Source organism: Ooceraea biroi, chromosome 2, assembly GCF_003672135.1.
Source record: "Ooceraea biroi isolate clonal line C1 chromosome 2, Obir_v5.4, whole genome shotgun sequence".
NCBI classification, from domain to species: domain Eukaryota; kingdom Metazoa; phylum Arthropoda; class Insecta; order Hymenoptera; family Formicidae; genus Ooceraea; species Ooceraea biroi.
Window position 1 is genome coordinate 4501712 of NC_039507.1, and position 25405 is coordinate 4527116.

General features: G+C 41.0%; 1 protein-coding gene and 1 non-coding gene across 7 annotated transcripts in view; both read right to left on the reverse strand.

Annotated features, from left to right (window-relative positions):
• Nucleotides 1-12354: 12354 nt before the first annotated feature.
• On the reverse strand, nucleotides 12355-12438 carry Trnal-uaa. The gene has a single exon. It is a non-coding gene; the product is annotated as a tRNA-Leu (tRNA).
• Nucleotides 12439-15434: 2996 nt separating this feature from the next.
• Nucleotides 15435-25405, reverse strand: part of LOC105281713 (transcription factor collier) — a 76608-nt gene continuing 66637 nt past the window's right edge. The window contains exons 8-14 of one of the 6 annotated variants that reach the window (XR_002193456.2): nucleotides 23490-23622; nucleotides 20003-20157; nucleotides 19764-19890; nucleotides 19367-19669; nucleotides 18752-19033; nucleotides 17943-18170; nucleotides 17144-17278 (exon numbers count right to left, since the gene is read on the reverse strand). Coding sequence is in view for 3 of the 6 variants with exons in the window: in XM_011343139.3 (XP_011341441.1) it covers nucleotides 17166-17278; nucleotides 18752-19033; nucleotides 19367-19669; nucleotides 19764-19890; nucleotides 20003-20157; nucleotides 23490-23622 (1113 nt within the window). In the remaining 3 variants the exon portion in view is untranslated. Of the gene's footprint in view, nucleotides 17293-17942; nucleotides 18171-18751; nucleotides 19048-19366; nucleotides 19670-19763; nucleotides 19891-20002; nucleotides 20158-23489; nucleotides 23623-25405 lie in introns of those variants that run through there. The other 5 variants (XR_002193457.2, XR_002193455.2, XM_011343139.3 and 2 more) reach the window with 5 other exon arrangements.

The window sequence follows — 25405 nt, forward strand, 5'->3', positions numbered from 1 at the left end:
TTGGCGGCTTTAATGCATTTCGCGGGGTTTATCGCTTATCTCCTGCCTACCTTTTAAGCACATATTTTTTCGATGAATAATTCAAGCGTCCGCGCCGCGCGCACGGGGTTCACTCTCATTTTCTGTTAATCCACTCGCCGCGTTCTCTCTTTTACCTATCAATTTATCCGCAAGTTGCTTTCTCTCTCTCTCTCTCTCTCTCTCTTTCTCTAAACCTGTACCTTTAACCCAGTTGCCTGGACTGCTGATTGCTACGAGTAAAACGGGGTTTTCTGGCGAGATACAAATACGAATAAAGATTGAACGTGAGCTTGTTGTGTACCGATAGGTAAATTAGATAGCGTATCGATAAAGTTGAAATGCGTACACCCGATATATTTAACGTTACGCACGCACATTGGCGGCACCACTTAATCTATTCTGCGATATTAAACGTGGCCGATAACATATCGCGTAGTAAGAGACTTATCTCCAACTGCATCAGATGGTTAGAGAGCAGGACATTTTTACCAATATCGTTTAATCCGTCAACCGATTATCGTCGGACAAGCATGGTGAACACGAGCCGCGATCGCGGAACGAATCCGGTGTAAATTATATAACTTTAAATACCAAATTAAGCAACCTTGAGCAATCCGATCGCGATGATAATAACACGTCCTCGTGTTAACGATAAAATGCACGAATAAAAACACGATCGCCCACGGGCAAGAGGTCATCTCTTTCTCCACGGAGGATTATCGTAGAAAAAAAAAAGAAAAAGAGGGAAGATCGAGAGGGGCTATATCTCTTTCGAACGAGAGAACATCGGCCGCTACCGCCACTTACGCGCGCACCAAGTTCTGCGTCACCAACGTAGAGGCATGCACGATGGGTCACACAAGTGGGTTGACTATCGGTGTCATTAGCGAGGCGCCGTGTTCTTTTTACTTGTTGTTCATGTGCTGGAGGGACTCTCCGTTCCGGATTGCACAACACGGCGTGACACGGGTCTCGTTAACGCCCAGCATGGCGCCCTATTTGGTACTGATTTTATAAATAATCGCGGGGGCCACGTGGGCCGCTGGACCCGGGCCAGAACACGCCTAGGAAAATAAATAACAATGGTGTCCCATTGAATTCCCGATTCCACCTCGGCGGAGCGTACGAGCTGCCCGGTCCAGCAGCTTGTCCGCTCGGTCGGGTGTGGGCGCACCGGAGGTACATTGGCAACGAGCTTCTCCGTCGAGAGAAATCCCCGTCATCTCTTCCTTCGTCTCTTTTTGTCCTCGCCGTTGCCGCGTGATTTCCGGTGAAAACTGCCTCTCTTTTCCTCGTTAGGTTAATTTGCTTCTGGCCGGCGGCCAACCGGACCGGAGGTCCTTCGGCAGGAAACGCTCGACGAGATACCGAACTTCGTCGGATTAACTTTCTCGTAGAAGAATTCAATCCGACGCTCTTGACCTCCCGCGAATGGAAAGGATTCCTTGCCCGCGGGAAGAAGGTGGCACGTATTTTTGCGCGGAGTCTCGAACTGGAGAAAACAATCTCGATGTACCTTTCAGCAAGGAAATCCCCATTTCGCATCTGGGAGCATTCAAGTTCCATTCGCTCCGTTCTTTTTCTAGGAGTAGACGTCGCATTGCCGAATTATTACGCAACAGGGCAAAGTACCATCAATGTTTTAATTTTATACGTCTAAAGAAATTATGTAAACGGAATGTGTTGCGTCATAGACGCACATTTCTCACAATGCGAGCGAATATTTGCTAATCTCACGCTTGTCTTGCAACTTTATTCGTGGCGATTAATGAACCCGCCCGTACCGTTCTGCAAAATCGTCGCTGATAACGCGACGTGCCGGTGACGAAAGAAATTTGCTCTTTCACGCGGGGAACGAATAGTTGCCGCTGCGAGTATATACCGAGAATTCAATTAGCGCTCCGGACGTGATGGCGGGGCGCACGACGGCGGCCCGGAATTCGCGATAAGAGGCATACGGGAGAGACACAGAAAGAGCGTTCTCTTCCTAAGCCGCGTCAGAGACGGGCACGAATACAGGTAGATTGCATATCTGCATTCACCTGCGGAGGGAGTCTGGCCAGACTGGCGCTTGATAAGAGCGTCGTCGCGCGATAAGAGCGAGCAATGCGCGAGGGTAACGCACTCGCCTCTATGCAGCGCGCTACAGGGTGTTTGGCGGTAGATACTTTCGCATCGGTTTCGCGCCAGCCGCGGCACGATAAGCCGAAAGGGGATTTCCACGATTTGCACAGCAACTGGGAAGGGCGTTATCGCGTAACAGATTTTTCTCGCTCTCCTGCATCGCCGGTCGAACACCGCGAAATAATCCGGTGACTATCGTCGAAACAATCGTTGTCAGCTCTGGTGTTCGTGGTTGTTCGCCTAACGAGTAAAACCATGACGATTTAGCAAACGGTTCGTCTTCGTAAAACGCTAACGTTACGCGGAGAGCCAACCATCATTCAACGCCATAAACTTTCACCTACTTTCGAGCGTTCTCATTCGCACGGTGTCGACGACGCGACGGTGGGACCTCGTGATATCACGTTGACGAAGTGCGATTCGTTCCACGCGTCTCTTTCGTAAGCGGGAAATTTCGGTATCCCGGGTGCGACGAGAAGGACACTGCTGTCGGTCGGGAAGGCGGGCGAACGAGGCCGGCGAAAGGATGAAACCCGAAGTCGTCGCGGTGAAATGCGCTCGTGGTGTCCGACGCGGTATATACCCAAGTCGGTTAGTTAAGCGTGGGTGTAGATATGGCAAGATTAAGCCCGGTCCCCCCCCCCTCCCCCCAGAGAGTCGCGTGGCTTTCTCCCCTACCGTACCCCGCCAATTCCCCTACCATTCGTGGCCTTCTCATTTTCTCTCTCTCTCTCCGTTTCTCTCTCCGTTCCAGGTCCAGCGCTGTGCCTCCTCTCTCGTCTCTCGCGAGCATAAAATACAGCCAGGAATTTTAATAAGCCTGCCATTGTGCCGCGCGGTCCCGGTTCCCACAGATGATTTCGACCTGGCTTAAGACCACTCGCGTTTCGGGTGTAAACGGGACTTTACGGTACACCGCGATGCCACCCGCGGCTTTACGCGCGTCCAGGAGTTAGTTAGATCGTCGTGGAATTTTACGACGAGCCGGAAATTCCACCCCGCGTGCAGTTTTCCTGACGAGTGCGAGTGGTACACAGGAGAGCAGGGAAATTAGCACTCGGACTGTTCAAACACGGCTAACTGCGCTTCATCGGGCTATACATTTTTTTTCGCGAGATAACTGTAATTTGGCTTATTGATGATTGGAAAACCAGTTCGAGTCGAAAATGTTTCATCTCTGGATATTTAATTAGTCCTTTTCAAGGACGGAAATTGTTAACTAAAGTATTAATTACGAAAGATATTAAGTTAATTTAAGGATTTAAGTTGATGTTGATGGAAAGCTTTAATGGCATTTTTCACCAAATATTGCCAATTAAAGATAACAGAACTGACAAACTTGTTATACGTTATATAAGATATGCTCTAACTCGTAGACTTGCACGTAGCAATTTTATAACGTCTAAAACATGACAAAATATAACGAATAATACTTCACGTTTGGCGTGAAGTCCACATTTGGTGTGAAGTCTAAGTTTGTATCACGATTTTAACGCACTATATAAAAGTCTCGAATGACCGTTCACGTTATACGGCATCGTGTTCTCGACGTGGGGACGCGAGACTGTACGCGGATCGGCCGTGCTCGAATACCCTTTCTTGTTAACACGGAGCCGCGTTAATGCGAGGCTGGACCTCTGATGAGAGGCGGTATGCCATTCCGGAAATGCTGGAATGCCGTCTGTGGCGCCAGGACCGTACATCGGCATACGACGAACCGCAAATCAATTCGCACGTTCCCCGCCACTTCCCGTGCGGCATGTCCGCGGTGACGACTGCCTCTCGCAAGATTGAAACCGACGATTGCGAAACGGAACTGCCACGTCGCTCTGTCATCTCGATCGCGATGACGCGGGTCAATAGATACGCGCCGCAGAGTATAACCGACAGCGGACGAATGGGCTCGGTTTCCGGAATCACGCGGCACACTCCAAAAGCGAATGGTGTCGATCCTGTTGGAACGCTGGTTAGCACCTGATGTCGATCTCCCGTGAAAACCACTTCGAGTTCCGCGGCACCTGGTGAAACCGAGAGATTCGTCTTTCTCACTTTTTGCCGCTGTATCATTAAGCCGAACACGTCTGCCATTTACGTAACGCAGATAGATAGCAGATTTTGCTTTGAAGTTTCAGCTGAAAGAAAAGGGCCTTTTCTTCCTGTTCCTCGACACTTCAAGGGATAAGTGTGAAAAGTAATGCACAAATGTAAGATTTCACACAGAGGACTTGACGCAGGCGCAAAACTTCATTTTTTAAATAATACCTTAATAATATTTCTACACGTTTCTCTTACGCATGCTTGAGAAAATCTATATTCCAGCTCTTAAATTTACGTAGCAAACGCAGATCGAAACGCAGAAGATGGCGTGTTAATAAACGCGTTGCGACACACCACTCCCGGGGCTCAACGCGCGCGCGTGTATCTTGATTTTTAATTATTTACATCGGCTCTTGTAGCCAATTATCGATGATGTGTGTCGTGTTGCACGATTAGTGAACACGGCGGCGGGCAGAGTGCACGGCCCGATAATCGATTTCCCCTCCGACGATTGTGATTTACGAAAACGAGATCGAAACCGTAGGAGGTGGTCCACCGCATGCCAGACATGCATCGCCCTGGGCCTTCTGGAATCTGAAACGGCGGCACCGTGCGGCTCGAAAGAGGCCTCGCGTGGAGTCCATCGCTCTCCGCGCATCTGCCTGAAACCGGCGACAGTAGCGATCGGTAGGATCCCCCATTGCAGAAAGGCAAAGCGGGGACTGTAAGAGCAAGAGCGGTGGACTCGAATGATTAAACCTGTGGCGCCACGTAAGATCGTAAAGCCCCCGGGGCCCCGTGATGGGGTCCCGTGGGCGCGCGACGATTTGCGGGCCCTTTGTCCCGCCGGTAATTGGCCTGCCGTTTCAGATGAGAGCTACTGCCGGCGTGTATCGTATTAGCGGCGGTAATTACAAATCATCGGACGAAGCGCAATCGACGAGGCGGTCTCTGCGGTCGGGCGACTTCGAGAGGACGATCGCACGTGCGATACACTTCGCCCCCGCTTCTCTGGCGATATTGTCCTGTCACGGTTTAGCACGTACCATGTAATAGGATAATATTATAATGGAGAATATTTTATACGCGAGAATATTAATATTAATAATGTTAAAACGCCATTATGTCCACGGGAATGTTTAGTAATGCTTATAAATATAAAGTAATTTTAGATTAGTAATTTAATTAATATAGAGCTACATAGGGTCAATAGGGATGCTGGAGAGCAGAGGGAAGGAGTCGGGTTTAATAAAGACAGTCTTGCCAAGCACGTGGTACGGACACATAATGACAGCGGTAATGGCTCTCACTGCAATAAACCTTGGTGGCAGGATATGCACATTATTCAAGAAGGATGAGGTATTACCGGTAGGGAGGGAAAAATGAATAATCGCGTCTGTTCACCAGTTTCGCGCTGAGAATGTCTGAAATTAGCTGCGGTCGTAGGCAAACATGGAATCACCGCGCGAGGATTATATCTGTATCTGCGAAGCTGTATTTTAGCGGTTTAATCGCTTAAACGCAGCAATGAAGTTACGAACCGCACGGCTTAAACGGCATTATCAATGACGCTTGAGTTCTCAGAGCGATGACCGTGCCGCTGCATCCTGTTTCGAAGAGAATGCCATGAGAGACATTGTTCGCTTGTACGTTATTTTCTGCCTCCTTCTTCTTTCCTTTCCGATTCGAGTGTGTTACCTGCACGGGTGAGCACGCGTTATAAATTCGCGGCGGGTTATAATAATGAGGGGATATTTATAATTGTTTAGGAGTATATCTTTCAATTAACACCCGCGTAAGCGGGTTACAACTGGTACCTTCGGCAACGCACAAATTCCTTACCGGTTCGGTGAGGCATAATTTGTCCCGTGTCATAAATTACCCGTGCGACTCTAGACCGTCTTGTAATACGCGCGTACGTGAGATCTCGCCTTATAAGGGGGCGGCCCGTATTTTTTTTATTTCCGCGTCTTAAAACTTTATCGCTGCCCAATGGCGCCACCGTCTTGCGTCGCGATACGCGTAAACATTTTTGTCTTCCTTAATCTCGATATTTATACAGGACTGTCGAAGCTTCGAGCACAAACGTAAATATTCGACTGAAATTAAATTCAAATTGAATTCGCGATGGATAAAGAGGCTTCTCTCGCACGAATTAGTCGGCTCGATAAGAGAGGAACGTTATACGGAAAAACGTTCGTGAGAGTAATCGGAATGTTAAGATTGCAGTTTCGTTGGGTGGAACCCTTACGTTGTGGAGTGCCGCGCGAAGCTTCGCACTCTCGCCCGGAAGAAAAACAGCAATGATGTCACGTATGTCTTCGCGCGTTCTGCCGAATCGGTCTTATAGGGCCCAATTATTTCGCTTGTTTTCTCGAAACCCACATGACTCTTGCGTTCCCCGCAAAGAGGAACACGGCCTACGGTGTTATGTTTGCCCGACGATCGTGATGATAAAAACTCGCTACAATCGTCGTGCATTTCTCCGTTCTTAAGAGACACCGTTGCGACAACGGTTGCTGTTACATTTCATTTACGACCGCAAGTAGTACATTATGTAATGTTTATGTAATGTTTGCAACAACGTGCGCACATACCGAATGCGCCGGACCGAGTAAATGTAAATACAATGAATAACCGCAACACAACCGCGTGCAGTAATCTGTAATTGCGATCGTTGAGTATCTTGATGAAAATCATTCAATGAGCGGCTTTGTGATCGTCGCAGCGGCGCGGCGTGTACGATCTCTCGATATTGACGGAACGGAACGATTCGTTTCTCAACGGCCGTGACAAATGCGCTCTATTTGCATCGATGAGTTTTACAGCGGCAAGAGGGGGAGGAGGAAGAGGGGGGATTGATTTAACGCGCCGCGTCAAGCAAGCCCGCGGCGACGAGTAATTTTTCGTACCCGCAACCGTATTTATGAGACGGTAACGCACCGGCTATATTAATAGCCACTGGCGTACGGTACATCGGGGCATATCAAAGTCACGATCTTGCCTGAAATCTCGATGTATCAATCTGTAGCGATTCGATTGCTCTGCCTGCGACGCCGCCACCTTCCCACGCGCGTACATCACCTCACGAATGTACTTCGCACGTGTATTTTCTTGCTTCAGCATTATTTTATAATAAATGGCAAACAACGTACATATACATATTCAATACATGTGGGCAAGAGAAGAGCCACGTCTTGTTTAAGACGAGGAAATAACCGAAATTGTTTGCATGTATAATCTTATAATAATTTTAATCTTCTCGACTCTTTTTATATTATTTGATAAAATAAAATAAGCTTACAAAATATCAGAAATATTACGCAAGTATAGCTATCTGTTTAGTATAGTAAGTATTGTTTTTCTAATTCTTTTCAAATTTTGTACACTAATTTTTTCACTTATCACAAAAACATTTTTAATTATAATTGCACGTCGTAATAATTTCATTGTAATTATTCACAATCAGTTGGAACATTACTTATTATGCATTAGTAAGGTGAATTCTTGTGTATTAAACATTTTTTAATTTACATGTTTTTTTTTTCATTTTCTAAGCACACCAGTATACTTTAGTATGTAACTTAAACAACATCACGAAACAACGAAGAAATTTACAGAAGAAAATTGACTGAGGCTTTACTAATGGTGAGATACGTATGTGGTTTGTATGTATTTTCACTCGCCACACGGGTTTCTCCGTTAGACGGTTCCTTGAGGAACGACTCCGGAGGTAGACACTCGGCGGACAGAGTGTCAAACGCAAACGAAAGTGGCGTCGTACCACTTCAAGGTGGTCGTTACCAAATTCGGTATAACGAGGTTCCACCTTATGGAAGATGGAACAAATCATGAACGTTTAAAGTGATATTTTATATATTTCGTAAACATTATTGTAACCTGCTGTATTCGATTTAAATACATCGTATGTACATATCGACACAAAAGAAATAATATTTTTTTATGAAAAAAAACAAATAAAATATTCATTATTTATGGAAAGAAAGGATAAATATATGGAGAATAAATAATTTTTGTGATTGTAGAATTTTTAGTTTATTGATATATTAATTAACATTTTATGAAATATTTTTAAACATTTTTATGACTTATTGATTAGGATTTATGAGGCACGTGGGGTACATCGATTCTGATAAGATCCAGTAAGATCTCAATACGATTTTGCTTTATTCGAAGGCAATATTCTACGTTGTAATGCCGGCAGTACCATTGGGGGGCATTTCTCATTTTAATGCATGCGTAATGAATACATCGTGAATCACGTTGCAGGAAGTACAGCGGATTTTCAGCCGGGGCTCTTCCTGCAATAGGAAGTCGTGTGCTTCCGAGGGTGTATCATAAATTCCAGCGTGGATCTTAGTGCGGTGCATGGTGCGATTGCGGTTGCAATCGCGATTTTAATCGGTTACAACAGCACAATTTCAGATTACGTCGTAAAGCGCCTTATGAGCCATTCGAGACCTGCTGCCACTAGGATCGCCGATTAATGTGGGAGTCCGTGCCTTCCGAGATGGAGTCATGCTGGCGCTAATTTACCGTTGTGTTTGAACGTACTATTAGACACGTGCGTGAAGTACTCGGAATTCACGTTCGAGCCGATCCACACCTCGGCGGCGCACGTGAAACGTGCGCGCGGCCACTTGAACCTCGAACCCTGGACCTCGCTACGTCGTATACGCGTCTAAGCGGAATCTATACCGTACTCGTTAAGTCCGTCGTTACCTGTTACTCGCGGGCGCGCGTAGAGAGGTGTTTCTCCGTACTGTACATTATTATTATTGGAATGCCACCGTCGGTAAACCGTACTCGTATACTATTTTCATTCTGGCTCGCGTAACAGTCACGATTCGCGGTAACGGATTACGTAACGCGCGTATCCCGATTTGCAAATATTATGGCATTTATTATGTCTCATGATGGCATACCGCCCATACCGGTTATTTATAAAGAGGCGCAGTGCAGCAAAAACAGTCGCACTGCACCGAAGAGGTAGGAAGGCGCCGAAGAGATAATGCTCGAAATGATTTTTCATTTGAACTATTTAAAGCAAGTACTGTTAGATCACAAAATGGGATGGGACCATAGTTTATAAAATGCAAATTACAATTGGCAATTAAACTTTTTAGTAAGAGGTATTTGTATCGTAACTGACGAAATAAGTGATGAATTTTTATTAGGAGGCTTTCTGACGAAGATAAAAAATCCCATAATGATTGAGTCGATTCGAAGAAGTGAACTTTGATGAGTAAACTCTTCACCGTGTTCCTGTATGTTTTATACTGTTCATCAAATCGTCGATTCCCCAGAATCATTTTATCCTGATTTTATCCTGTCCACGCAGGGAAATATATAACGAACACTCTCACATCCACGGGACTTCCAGGAGACTTCAGGAATTCAGGGAAGAAGGGAGAGACCATCGAGAGAGTGTAATCGATTTTTGATTCAAGGTACCCGAAGAGGTCGCGTAAGTGGCTCGACGTAATTATACCGTATCCCCTTGACCTCGAGGGACTTACAATTAGCCCAGAACGCGTTCCACCGCAATCGTAAAGTAGAACGATAGAGTTCACAATGTGTGCGGTTCGACCGCACACACATTATTGCGCACCCACATCGCTCCTTTATTCTCCGTCTTTCTCTCTCTCTCTCGCTCTTGCTTTCTCGCCGAAACGGACGCTTTGTTTCGGATTAAGGTGCCAGCCGAGTCCGCATTGCATTACCCCATCGCGGGATCCGGAATCCGCGCGCGTATAATCACTCTGTAACGTAAAACCAAATTAGCGCGGATCTCGGGACCCCTACCCCCTTGCCGCTGGCCTCGTACGCTGGCCGGATACGTTTACACCGAGCGTTTACGGCGTGGACCGGCCTCTCTCGTTAATATTCCGTGATTCCCCGTCATATTTCTCGTCGGGGCGATCCCGAAAACGCGCGGGGGCCATCGACGCGATGCAGCCTCCGCGATCGTTCGCCGTACCCACGGCGATTTTACGATCGCGGCATGGCGTTGTTCCGCTCGCTGTCCCGATGATATGTATTACACGTCGAGGCTTCATCGTTTTCTAATGTAAGAGTGCGTTGCCTCTTTACGATCGATGCTCGCGAATGCGGCTGCAGCCGTCGTTGCCGTGGGCCCGTTTCATCGCGTCACTCCTCGCTCGAGAGGCGCGAGGCCGCGCGAAACAGACGCGGAAACTCTGGCCCGGTGATTTTACGATCGCGTCACGTTCTTCGTTTAATGATCTTTCCAAACTTGATCGCGCGGAATAATATGGAAGTGTTATTGAAGTGTTGCCGATTGCTACCGATCGCTGCACGAATATTGGATCATTGGCGAAATGTGAGATGCAACAAGAAAACGCATTCGTTTAACATCAGCAGATATTTCTTTTGCTGTATACATTTTATTTATTTCTGGAATATTGAAATAAGAAATTGACAAAAGAATTTCCCGTCACTTCATTCAATGTGTAATTAATTTTATTTTATCTTAATTAGTGTAATTAAGATAATAAAATAATAACTTATAAAAGTCTAATTATCAGAAGTGAACTTTCTAATTTGATGAGTTTTACATAAAAGTTATATTTAAAATACTTGACTGCAAGTGTTCGTAAGAACACGAGCTTGACATTAAGAAACAGGATGTTTTAAGGATTAAGTATGCAGCGGGATTGCCTCGGAAAGAGCGAGACATTTGATTGCCTTGTACAAGGAACCTCTTACTTTATTACACTTTGACTATAGTTTTGTACAGCATGTTATTTTAATTTTCAAGGTTTGCTAGAAAAAAGTCAGTGAGGTATTTTCTTTATCCTGCCTCGCTTTTCTTATATTCAAATTCTCTCTCCTTGACTCTATAACATGGTATAGATGCTTATATTAATTACTGTCCGTTGGGAAATTAATTATCCAACCAGATAATTACTTATCTATTAACTATTATTGCAGTAAGCGAATGCATGTTTAAATATTATTCCGTCTCCTTGGACTATTTGCATCGCGATCATACCAAGTGTACTATGAGTGTAAATTGTCAAGTGTAAATCCACCTTCTTAATGGACGACCACTCTAAAATTAACAGGTTGTAATTCTAAATCGAAAATATTGCGTTCCATCAATTTGTTAGCGAAATGATTTATAATGTGCTGAAGATACAAAGTTGTCAACTGAAAGTTTTCTTTCTCAACACAAATGCTTTTATGGATGTAAAAAAGTTTTTACAATCACAAAGCTTTCTGCGATCGATTTTTGAAGCGTATCTTACTCATCATATTTTTATGTTTTTATAGAAGAAGAAAAGTGAAAATCGAAAAAATAAACTATATATTCTGAATGATTGAATAGATGAGGAATAATTTATAAACTGTTTTGTTTATCATATATTAAATTTCATATATTTATTAATTAAAAATTATTTTGTCAGCAGTTAATAGAATTTAAGTAATCGATATTTTCTATAACTGATATTAATTTCATTTCAATTTTTATTAATTAATTAGATATTAGTTTGAACATAGCTAAACATAGACACAACTGGCATCTAACACTGTAGAAGGTAACTACGTACAAACATTCAAGATTTGACTTTACTTACTAATAGTAAGAAAATTTTCGTGCAGTTATCTGTATTGCCAACATATAATATTTGTGATACCGCATTCCTACTTAGAACTTCTAAGATAGATGGTGGTTTACGTCATTTATAAAATTTTTAAAATAATTATTGTGCTTTTGTTTATTGTTTCATATAACAGTGTATTTAAATAACACTTTCCTTTTTTAGAAAATAATTTATGCCAAAAGAAACATTGAAAGAATATAATCTATTCGAAGCACAATATCAGTATTATTTTAAAAAAATGTTTAGATTAATACTGTTATATTTCAAAGAAATGTGTGATATATTAGTATATTTAATATATTAGTACAACTTAAAATATTAGTTAAAACAATTAGTTAACAAGAAAACATAAAAAAATTTAAAATAAAGGAGCATTTTAGATATGAAAAATTCTTAATCGATATTTTGCTTTAATTATTTCACATAATTTTAAAATAATATTATAAATATTTTACATAACGTTAAACTTGTGCAAAAGTTCAGTAACAATATTTATTTATACCTATTGTATGAAAAAAAAGTTTGCCAGGTGTGGGGTTCGAACCCACGCTCCCAGACGGGAACCAGAACTTAAGTCTGGCGCCTTAGACCGCTCGGCCAACCTAGCCTCATATTAGGGACATTCTTCGATTGATATTATAGCCACCTCCATTGTATATAGTACAAAGTGTTGAAATAATTTACAAATTACAATATTTTTCAATAATGCAGTTATATATAATAAAATCATAATTTTATTTTATTTTAATATGATATCAATCACATTTACATATACACATAAATATTTATAGGTAGTACATATATATGTGTGTATATATATATATATATATATATCTTCTTTTTGATGAAATACTCAAGCGTGATTAACATTCGTTAAAAAAACTCTCTCTCTTTCTATATATATAATTTTATTTACAAATTACAGTTTTCTATGTTTTAATTAGAACATAATATATCCGCACTATTTTTTATTATTTTTTTGAGGCTATATTTTTAATATTGTAAGAATACTAATGTAAGAATACTAATTGTAAGAATATTAATGATGACATATTATATCCCAGTATATGTTCACTTTTAATAACACATTTGTCGATTTAAAAAAAATTAATCTATTTGTGTAATTTTATATTATCTACTATAATTTAATACAGATAATATATTTATGATTATTCTTTATAATAATTATATGTAAATTCATTTAGTTCTATCTATAATATTTTACAATTGCAAAGCAAATTGTATTAAGTGATGATAGAAAATTGAAGTTAATAAATTAAATCATCTTAAAATTAATAATTATTATATAAGCATAAATGTATAAAAAAACAACTATAAAACTACAGTTGTATGTACAGTAATAAAATTATTGTTACATATATAATACATAAATACAAATAATTAATTATTATTGTAAAATGATATTCTCTTTTTCGTAGAGTATCTGAAAAAAAGATTATTTCGGACAGATATTGCTTGTTGACGAGATTCATTATTCTGACAAGGGAAATTCGATACCATTGAACGAAGATTACCCGTAATAAGCAGATGGTAATATTCTTTCGCATCATCCGAGAGTACAATGGACATCGCAACGTCGTAGGATCCAGAAAGCAAACAGAATACAGTATGGAGCGGAGTTTATTGCACGGGCAGATCTTATCGCGATGAACTGTCAGGGGTGGATCACCGGATTGCTCTTATCCCAGCTTGCCCGAATGTTCATCCCCTTTGACACGCAATCCGAGCTCACTCTCGATAACATAATAATGGCAAAGACAGCGCATGGTGATGCTACGATAAACTATACATAGACGGACAACTGTAAAAGAGACCGAAGAAACTCTTATGCAATTGTTCGGAAAGGTTTCCAAATCGGAACAAATCCGTTTTTATATTATGGATTTTAATTCAGATAATATTTGGAACAATTGGAAAACTTCTTCGACACATACACGTAATGTTAGAAACGGAGAGATGTGAGAATTACAAAATGTGAAAATTTGATTTTAAAGAAAGTGAGAGTTTTTAATACAGTATCCTTATATATTTGTATTTATTTATTAACGATTCGGTATAATATCGAAATCGTAATTAAAGCGTTGAAAGGAAAAGATAGACATGAAATAAATAAAATGAGATTGTAATTATTCTTTACATTATATTGCATCTTTCTTTTTCTCTGTCTATGAGAGATCTCTAAAACAAAAAAATATATAGTAGGATTCTTTACAGATTTTCTATAAAATCGCACATTATGTTCTTTTTATAGATTCCAATTAGATTGCAGCCGCGATATGTTCCATAGGGTGTTATGAGAGAACACGTGCCAAAAAAGTAAGCTGACAGACTGGCGGTGAGTTAAAAGCGCTTGTATCTTTGTGTAAAGCGAGGGTTGAGACAATATAGGAACCAATGTTACTGAATTTACTAAAATTATAATTTACTATGTAAGTTATACATATAAGTATGTGTATAATTTTTATATGTTATGCATAAGTATAATTTATTTTCTAGATCTGAACTGTTATTGTCAAATATTAATTTTGTAATCATTAACATTAATTTACTTGTTATTAAAAACTTAGAAGTAGTTTTAATTTTAATTTTCTTTTTAGACTCTTTTAAAATTACAAAATTTGCAAAATCTTGAATTTTCATAAAATTAGCAAAACTAAATTATACAATGAAGGTAAGGTACTGCAAACAATTCGAAAACTGGTTCAAGAATTAAAGTTGGGCTTTTACTGTATATATACGTATACAGTTTTTGCATAACACGTGTAACATGTTAAATTATATATCGGTGAAATTAACGCTTTATTGTAACAGCGTGTTAGCCGTGCGCAAGTGAAAATCGATACCCTTCTATGAGAAGCCAAAGAAACCAGTATTTGAAGAAAAACGATTTTGTATTGTACCATGTTGTAACGTTTGCAATGCGGCACGTGCCACCCCTGGCACACGCCACGTGCCAGCCAATCTAAATCTAATAACACAAACAGCCGCACAATAACGTGCATCATACGCGCCGTCGTTTGGCGGCAGGAGGTAATGGGACACCATGTGAACTAATCGCCCCGGAGTGGTCCTCCAGATACTGTTTCGCTATTTGTTGATTCCGGTTTGCTCTCTCTTGGGACAAATAGGCTCCCAGCTGAGTTTGACGATCAACACATGTAAAATATTCTTTATCCTTCCTGTATCGTCATATATGATATCAAGAAAATATATTGGTATTATTACTGTTATGCAATAATTACAAAGTGCCAATTATTATTAAAATTTAGTTTTTAAAATAATTTCTTAACGTTAGAGTACTTGCTATTATCTCTCTTTTTATTGGATTAAATATCTTTATTTCAAGAAATATCTAATTATCGGTACATGTGTTTAAAAAAAGTGTGTGAAATAAGAATTTTTATGGATAAAGATTAAACACATTTGGTATGTACTTGGAGTCTTTTATTCTATATATTTCGATAATTATGGTGTACAGAGAGTCATAGTATTATACTTACTATATCAGTTGCCATTGAAAACGCTTGTAATATGGATAAAGAGGACAGGGTATAGTTCAGAAAATTTTTTATCACCAAGATCTTTAATTTTTAAAAAGTAAGTTTAATTTATTTCAATATACACCGACGAGTGTATCCATACGCGCGAGTGTGCGTGTGTGTCTTCACGTGCGTACAAGAACAACGCGTCTCGTAAAGGATGACATGACATGATTGAACCAAGGTACAATCGATATATATGTATATAATCAACATCACAAGATCACAGAGCGTTCTCGGCTCCGGGACGCAGAATGCACTTCCTAGAAGAAAAGTACATACCAAGTTGATATGCAAAAAGGAACTCTTTAGAATGATAATAACTTTTAACGACATTTCCGTTTCGACAAACGATACGATCTACGCTCGTAAACTGCTGTAAAATCTCTGGACTAACTGGGGATTTCAATCTGGTATATGCTTCGTATACTTTCGTGAGTTGTATGAGATTTGTGTTTCGGGCCGGCTTATCAAACGATCCAAATCAACTATATACGTTTTATACAGATCGCGTTCAATTCAACTTTTTAACGTTTTTAACGTCAGACAGATTTCGTTCCTAGATATTCGTCATTCGTCCAGCTTCTGCTTCAAAGCGATGGAACGGATTGTGACAAAGTCAATTGTTCGTTCACAAAGTAAACTCGGAAACGTAACCGTGCATTTCCGATAAGGGTAACGTTAAAAAATTGAATGACGCCGATACAATAATACGGATATGCTACGGACGCTCTACGTTTTTATTTACACCTATGTATAATAATTTTCACTCTCTAGATTGATGTCACTGTCACTTCGTTGGATTCCTTGAAATAATTTTCTCTTTGTACATCGCAACAATATTTACACGTATTTTACAAATTACAAGTTACACAATACGTTAACTAGGCGATACTGGTTAATCATTAATCGTACGGGTAGGAAGTTAAAATTTCGAAGTCGAAAATGCTCTCTAAAACTATGGTATTTGTTATTCACTGATAAGCGATATGTCCGTCGAGGGGTGTCGGTTTCTTTCGACCTTTACCTTTTGCAATTCGAACAATATAAAACATTTGATACCATCTCATTCTTTCACTCGGTTTGTGCGACTGGCTCTCAAATTCATGGTTCACTAAATCTATTTTATCTATATAATCTTATATATCATAATTTATCGATAAAAAATATCTTTTATCATCATTAATACTTTTCACGCAAGTTTTACATCAATTACAATTAACAAATTATTTTAGAGTCAGACAATCGTAAACTGAAAATATAAAGAAACAGCTGTTTTTTAATATCAATCCAGAATAATCGATATTACAAGTTATGTAAGCATTTAATATTAATTATAAATTATTGCGAAATGAAAAAAGACAATAATTTTTAAGTACATTTCTTAACGATGATTCGTTGAGCCATCGTTTAACCGAGTTACAAAGTTTATAGAAAGACACCTTCTCGTTGTTCGATATGTATCGTTTCTTAACTAGTGCGATCATCGGTGATCGGTGCAAGATAACTATCATAGATTTTTGCACTATGTATGACTTGCCTGGTTTCTCATAAAACTTATAGATTTTAGCTCCGACAAAAACGATGACGTGATTCTGTAGTCTTCTTTCTTGCCGCTTTTGACCACAAAAGAGACTAATTCACGAAGACGATATACGAATTATCCAGATGCATTAACCGGATACAGCCGCATGTATTAGTTCGTTGGTTCGTACAATGTCTCCGCGAAGGCCATGGTCCACGACATTTTCATTGGAGCTTACATCTCGTAGCATTATTTGCCATTTGACGGGAGCAGCGGACTGGCAACGGCTGAATATGCCTGGTTGCAAGGCGGCAACATAAATGGGTTCATGTTGAAGGGTGAGCCAACCACCTCTCCTAGTCCTGCAACATGCCCACTGTCGATTATACATTAGTAGTGCGCTATTGTTTAAATTAGGACACAATCAATGAATAAAAAATAAGCAGCGAGAAGCGACATATAATTTTGTATTTACAATGACAAAATTGTCAAAAAGAATGAATTTTTCATTGATTGGCGATAAACAATTATTTCTTCTGTGATAAAATAAAAGATTGGAAAGTCTGCTTATTCTTTTCTCTCTTACGGAAACGTCATGTGTGAATTCATTTATGCAATATTTAATTCTACATGGATAAAGCTTTTAATTTCTTCCGCGCTGCAAATGCATCTTGCAATGAAGAATCAAAATTCGTGAAATTGCTAATAATTTATACAAATCGATATGGTAAGCTAGAATAAGTTTGGAACATTTATTACTACATTTATAGTTATATCAATACACTTTAACACGTGTATTAACGATACAATTTTATTCAACAAAATTAATTTTCGCATATCTATTGATTTACTCTGCTATAATGAAACCTCTTATCATATAATGTCATATGTACTGTCTTTAATCAGTTAAGGAGGTTTATAGCAGCATGAAAGAACGAAAAGACATCAGACTGATGTAACCCGAAAGTCGATAGTGTTTCTCGATAACGAGATCATCGTTATCGTCATAAGTGTGTGCGTACGTACATTTTCAAATGTAGTCTCTCTTAATTCTCTAATCGCAGTGCATAGGATGATGGTGGTGGTGATGATAACTGTGGTGATGATGGTGGACGGTTAGCGGTTACTGGGCGGCTGTGGCGAGGTGGTGCTGTGTGGACCAGTGCGGTGGGACTGAGGTGGTCGGTGGTCGTACTACGGGGGCGAACGCACTCCCGTCCCCGGACGTATAGAATATGCCATATTGTTCGTGCGCTAAAAAACGAAAATTCCACATAAGGGAAAATCATAATTGCGTGCATCGGAAATGTAGCTAGATAGAAGAAGCGCATGCGGGGTTGATATGTAGACGTGCATCACGTTTGTGCTTCGAGTTGTGCTGAAGACGTTGAGCCTAACAAGAGATCCTTATATTTAACATAATCTAATTCATATTCGAGAGTGTGCTAATATATGCATCATTAAATTATATATATACCTACGTAACGCTGTTGATATCTAAATATTGTAAGAAAGTTAAGCAACCGCAACAGCAAAAGTAATAGATGAAGCGGAGAAAAGATTATTTATTATTATTATCCGATGTACGAATAAGCTTTATCTTACACATGAATATTTTACTCGAGCAGAAGTCTGAATCGCTTCATCAAACATCGAATATTCATAATAGCTTCATTATATTATTATTACGCAAAGTTATCTGCGCTGAAGTCATTTAGATCGAACGCGTAGAAATGGTTTTGCAAAGTCACCTCAGCGCAACTTGAATTTTACGGATGTTACAGCGATACTGCACAGGATTGCCTGTAAGAGAAGAGAAAGAACGGAAGACTTACGTGAGGTGTAAAGAGTCGGACTGCCGGTGTACGGATTGGCAACGGAGTAACTTCCGTTGGTACTATGACTGTGTGGCGTGCTGGCCGAACTACCGCAATAACCACCGCCAGTTACGACACCATGTGGACTAGCACTACTGCTTTGTCTGTAGGCGTCGGGGTTGGCTCCGACATTGCCACCGACGCTTCCACCACCGGCGCCGCCGCTACCACCGCTACTGCCACCGCCGCCACCGCCACCTCCTCCGCCAGCACTGGCTCCTGTCGTCACGGAACTACCGTCTAGAAATAGAAACCTGCCCGTCAGACGACTCGTCAGTATTTGATCACTCAGATCGTGAGGGGTTGCTTAGTAAATTTACCTACGTCATCTTGTGAGAACATGAATCTTTAATGAAAGGAAGCTTTTGGGATGGAGTTTTTCTTATTCTAAAATTTTGTGATAAGTATTTGCTTTCCAGAAAAATGCCGTAAAATTTAGTAAACGTCCAAATGATGATCGACACTTATAAATTTTGATAGATATCATATGTGTATATATAATATCTCTGTATGTGTGTGTGTGTGTGTGTGTGTGTATCTACAAAAGATATCTTGTAGATATGTTGTACATACCGTCCGTCCATTTCGCCGCGGTACCATTTTCCTGCACCGTCACTGCAAGTTGGCCCGTGTAGGAATTAAAAGCCGTCGCCGAACTAGAAGTGGGAGGTACGGGCGCATGCACCGAACCCGGGCTTCTGAGAGAACCCGTGATCCCCATGTTTCCGCTCTTGGGCATGCTGTAAAGGGCTTCCGCTAGATCTGCCGCTCTCTTCAGCACTATTTCCTTCGGTAGCTTGTCAGGATCGCCCGGATGCCGCGGGATGAGTTTCTGTAACCTCTGAAAACCGTAGTCGAGAGTGGGCTCGTCTAACGCTGGAAAATTCAATAAAAATTTACCCTTATTGTGTAAGTGATAATTGATAATGGTGTCGTAAAGTTTCTGCGTGACTTGCCACTTTATACTTACAAACGTAGACGAATCTACTGGGCGCTCCCTTACAAAATTGCTTGCCTTTGTAAGACAACGTGACATCAACGACGCCAGGTATATGTCGCGTCGGTGCTTGCACTTTGATCGCGTGTGGAGTAATCATCTGTAATCAAAGCAATAGCCATTTTTTCTTCAAAGCTCCCTTCGATGTCTCAGAATCAATTATTAATTTTTGATCCGTTAAAGACTTTTTGTAATTTTTCGGATTTGCTGACCTCACTCCAGACTAGTGAAGATCCGAAAACAACTTGCAATCCATCGAAGAAGTTTTCACCGATGATTATGACTGTGGATCCACCCGATGTCCAACCTTCGTTGGGTGATATCGCCTTTATGCATGGCGTTTGGAGAGGTAATGGCGGATATAGACCTATGTTTGTGATACAAGAGTATAACAAATGCAATACTTATCGTGATATTTATTATAAAATTGGATTATACTTGCATAAAAAATTAAACGCATGATGTGTCCAAGTTTTGTCGTTTGGGATGATCAATTCTTTCGCGATAAAAAAAGATATTACTAATTTAATAAAAAGAAGAAAGAAGAGCATAAAAGTGAAAGATATTAAATAAAAACAAGTGGTGTGTCTTGAAAAGAACTTGCGACTGACGAGGGGGGACGGTATATAGAAAATTATCTGAATATTCTGTTTATTCGGTTGAGGCCGAGTGGCAGATATATTTTCCGGCGTGGCAGGCAAGTTTTCGAGGTCGTGGGGCTCGTGAAGGCGGGAAAGAGGCGGAAAACGAAAGAGAAACTATGAAGGAGAATGGTAGAAAGAGGATGAGATGGCGAGAGAAAGAGAGAGTACGAGGAAGAGACTGAGGGTCGGATAGCTCGGAGAAGGGTTGTAACAAGAAGGAAGAGGAGGGGGCGATCGGGCCGCCGGTGTCTCTGCTTGGAATTTATAACCCAATGATATCATTTTGTACCCCGGCGAAGCCAAGCCACCCCCGGCACCAACCCTGGGCGAAGCGGAGCCACAGCAGAGTGGCTGACATCATGGTATATTGCTCCCAGTGATGCTCAAACAGTTCCCACTTCGAGTGCTTACGTGCCATCACACCAATAAATCTCGGAGGCTTAAAAGATCTCGACATTGTCTATATTTGGACACGTTTAGAGAAAGTTATTTAGATACTATTGATATAAGTCATATAAGATAATATTTCATTAATCAAAATTATGTTTTGCTGTTATAATCATTTTCGGCTGATAGTGAAATAATCGTTGCTTTGATATAATATGCAAAATTGATAAATTATTTCAAATAAAAAGAAAATTCTACAATAAATAATCTATGATAAAATTGTTTTGCGTAGACAATTTTATACGCTGGATAGATTGTTTATTTCTAATAAAGAAGATAAAGTTAACAAGTAACGATCACAGCGAAAGCGTTAAAGAGTTGCGAGTGTGGCTCTACGCAAATGGGGATTCCTCAATGGGACATTGGTATTTATTGCGTTCAATGTACAAGAAAGTCGTTAAAGAGAGCCGGCCGCGTTGGCAACCACCCTGGTAGAGAATTGTCGAGCGGCGCGGTGTGAGCTGCCGCGGGGTAGTGGTAGACGGAGAAGGAGAAAGAGGCGGAGGGTTGAGGGTTGAAAAGAGGGATTCAGTAGAGGAGGCCAAGGAACAAGCGTACCAACCCGGAATAAATAAAATCCCCCGCGCCGCTGAATGGTAAGGTGCTACTCCCAACCCTCTCGAGCCCCGCTTTTGCCACCGAACTATCGCCGAAGTCGAAGAGCCGTTGTACTCCGACACGTTCGGCCCGATTCTCTTTGATCACTGTGAGATCGCGCGATAACTTCGTTCGCCGTGGTAAAGACTCGAGAAATTTACCAGAAAAACGGTTTCTCACATTCTGATGTGAGAACAAGCACTCATTATATAATAATGTTGTAAAATCAAGCCTGTCTCGCGAGATCAATCTTTCATTAATCTGTTTTATAAAAGTCTATGAAAGAAATTTTTTTGGTATTCGATAAAAAAACACTTTTTCTAGCTTCCTTTAGCATCAATTTACAATCAAATTTTTTATTTATTCCATATCTTTCTATATTTTTATTAATCTTTTATTTACACATTATAAGTACATAAAAATATTATTATTCATGAAGTTGTTTCACGAAACTTGTTTTTCGAAGTTTTTTTCGCGTATATGAATCAAATTTGAGAAAGAAAATGAAATATAAAGCATAAGATAAAATGTTGCAACGCTGCTTTGCCGAAAAAGAAACACGTTATGAAATGGCATATCGGTACCAGGGGAGATAAATCGTAACCAAGCGTTCCAGATTTCATGGACAATCAAGATTTGATTTGTACAAGGAATCTGGAGAATTCGTTCACAATGACGTCAAAATTCACGAGATACTGGCTTTCTCTGTTCCTCCCCTTTCTCTCATGCCTGGCATCTCATTGGTATGCTCGTTTCGGCGTTTGGGGGATAGCTCGCGAAGGACAAGAGGGAGGGGGAGGGATTTGGAAAGAGTGGATGTGTTGGTACCTTCATTGGCGTCGCAGGAGGGCTCCAAGAGGGTGGCACGAGATAGCTTAAACTTAGCATTCACAAACCAACGCTCCGTGGCAACCGAGGGGCGGAGGAGAGAGCGCGAGAACGACAGAGGCGGAAACTGAATGAGCGAGGCAGATCGAGAGATGAGAGAAGCGGGCCAATTCCGCTCTCTTTCTTTCCGTGTCTTTGCGCTCCGCGGCAGCCAACCAGGCAAAAAGAAGAGGCTGACGCGACGTAGAGCGGTCGGAGAGGAGAACCATGGAACTCGCGGCGTGAAGGGGGAGGGGGACAAGGCACTCGGGCGAAATTCGAGCGAGCAGAGCGAAGGAAAATAAGAACCGAGGAACAAGGAGCGCGGAACGGAGCGTGGATCCTTCGTTTTCCCGCATCCCATTGATTTACATCTTGTCTTGGCGTAGGAAGGAAGAAAAGACGGAGGAAGTAGCTCGCGCAGGAAGACCGAGCGGCCGAGAGGGTGTGTAAGAGAGAGAGAGAGAAAGAGTGAGGGTGGCCTCGCGATATCAGCCGTTTGTATGCGCGGCCGACGCCAAACTTTGCTGAATTGCCCTATGACTCCATATATCCCATTCTACTGGTGCGCCCTCCTGCACCCTCTTACGATTCCGCCCCGCCGTGGCTCTCGAGTCGTTATACCGATCTCGAAGAAAACTGACCCCACTCCATGCCCGAGGGCGCCGCACGAGGGAAACAACACGTTGCGAGCATTCGAATTGCGATAACCCCTGAGCGCGAATCGCTCGAGAAGTCGATTTTGATCGGCAAAGGCTGAAGGCTTAAACGCGCGTGAACTGTATCAACCGTGAAAAGTCGATACGTTGAATAAATGAGGGCGTTTAATGTGCGCACGGGGCTTTTTAATTATCGCCCGTTAATTAATTATCCGTATTTTCTGCGAGTGCTTTGTTAGCACGAAGGTCGAAGGCTGGCTGCTATTTACTGCCGGGGAATGTAGCGGCCGACTGCAAAATTAAATAACGAAAAATTGCGCGGCGCTCGCCGATTAATGTTTACCGATAAAGCGAGTTAATCGTGTAAATGCTCATGCAATTGACCGATTAAATATACAGGCGATAGATATATCAATGTCCCGTTCCACGCATATAATCTCTTTAACGACACTGATTAATTGATAGTATTTATCGGCCGTACTAACTGTTATATTCACCAGGATCACTTGGGTCCATGCGTTTCGTCCTGCGACCGTGCTTGCTATTGTTGTGAACGAACATGTTGTCCGACATCGCTAGCAATGGTCCCTTTACATCCACTTGCGTAGTAATGACCACCTGTTAGATAAAGTAGAGATTGGCCGATGTGAGCGATGGTGCAAGACAGCGAGGACTGATGTAAAAATATATTGAATAACAATAAAAACCGATAACGAAATTATTCTACATTTAGATACCAAAATTTCAAATTTTCTATTTGAAAACGTATTCGCAAAAATGATTAATTAAAACTATATTTTAAAACTATATTTTAGGCATTTGACACTTTTTAAGAGACTTAGATGTATCCATTTATATTATATTAAAAAACTCTCGCAATTAGTAAATTGAAATATGGTGTACCTTCGTGAGAGAGATTTACATACTGTATCGTTCGTATATATTAGTTAATAGAGCGTAGAAAGATACGGCGAGCGATAGACGCTATCGCGATTCATATTGCATTTCTCTCATGCGCGTCATACGCCCAGCCAAGTTCATCATATCTCTCGTGAACGAGCATGCACAACTCGATTTGCTGCGTCGAGCACTACAACAGCATGCAATTCGTGACTTACACTTACGACGGCACAGATATAATCGCGCAAATGTAGGAACATAATCACATTAATATATACAGCTTTTCCTTTTAAATAATTAGCATGTAGAACAGAACAAAAACTCGCAAATTATTTGTGAGTCTTTAAGCAAGTCGAAAGAGATTACTTGCTTCAACGTTCACGCTGGTCTGCGTGTATCTCGAAGGAAAGGTTCTCGTCGAAAAGATTTCTGTGGCGAAGCGAGAAGAACGTTTATAAAATCGAGCAGGCGGCTGGAAAAAGCCTGAAAGTTTTGTCCTTCGCGACTTTGCAACTTTCTCGCACGTTGGTGATATTACTCTGCGAATAACACCGCCACCAACTAACTTAACGTAAAGTGACGATAACACTTTACGCCGCGCGGCGGGACGACCTTCCTGAGGGTTGCACTAAAATTTTAATTCGCAACTTTCGGCAATAAGCAATTCTGGAGCAAATCCAAAAGTGTTCTAATTTCAGTTTGTCGTTCGTGCCGACACGCGACAAAAGAAGAAGTTAAAAATCTCAAACATTACAAAACGACATAAGTTACACAGAAAAATTAATTGTTAGGTCATCACAGTTTTCCGTAAATCATTTTTAAATCCTCATTTTTAATTTCTTGTTTCAACAAATGAGGACGAGCAGTGAAATTGATGCAAGTATTCATTGTAAAAGATAATAGATGGATAAATACGAGAGGGTGTGGGTCAGATGGTGCCGAAAATTAATTATCTTCGGATTAATTAATGAGAATCCCAATAAAGTTGATTACCGAAGAATCATTGTTTAAACAGAATTACCGTTTCCGCTAGCGATTACTTGTATGACAAAAATTAATATTAAAGTTATTCATGTTTTTGTAAGATATCAGGGTAACAATAGGAAAATTCCGTAAATACGCGGAAATTGCGCGAAGAACGATGCTCACTGCGACGATACGCGTCACGCGATGTTGCGGCGGAATTTCGGCGTTCTCGTCTCCGTCTGTCCGCCCCTATAATTTCGCGGATCGTGACTTGAATGACGGAAGTGTCTCGCGTAGTGTGCATTTCAGCGCCGCGACACGACTTGGAATGTCTTTGAATCAAGTGGGTGGAAAGCAGGAAGCGATTAACTATATCTTAAGCAAAGCTGTAAATCGCGCTAGATGAATTATCAGAGAAGTTACGTTATGAACATATAGACTGTATCCCTCTCTCTCTTGAAATTTTATGTCATCTCTGACCAACAACATTGATATATATCAACAATGAAACTATTTTTAAGCTAATTGAGATGAA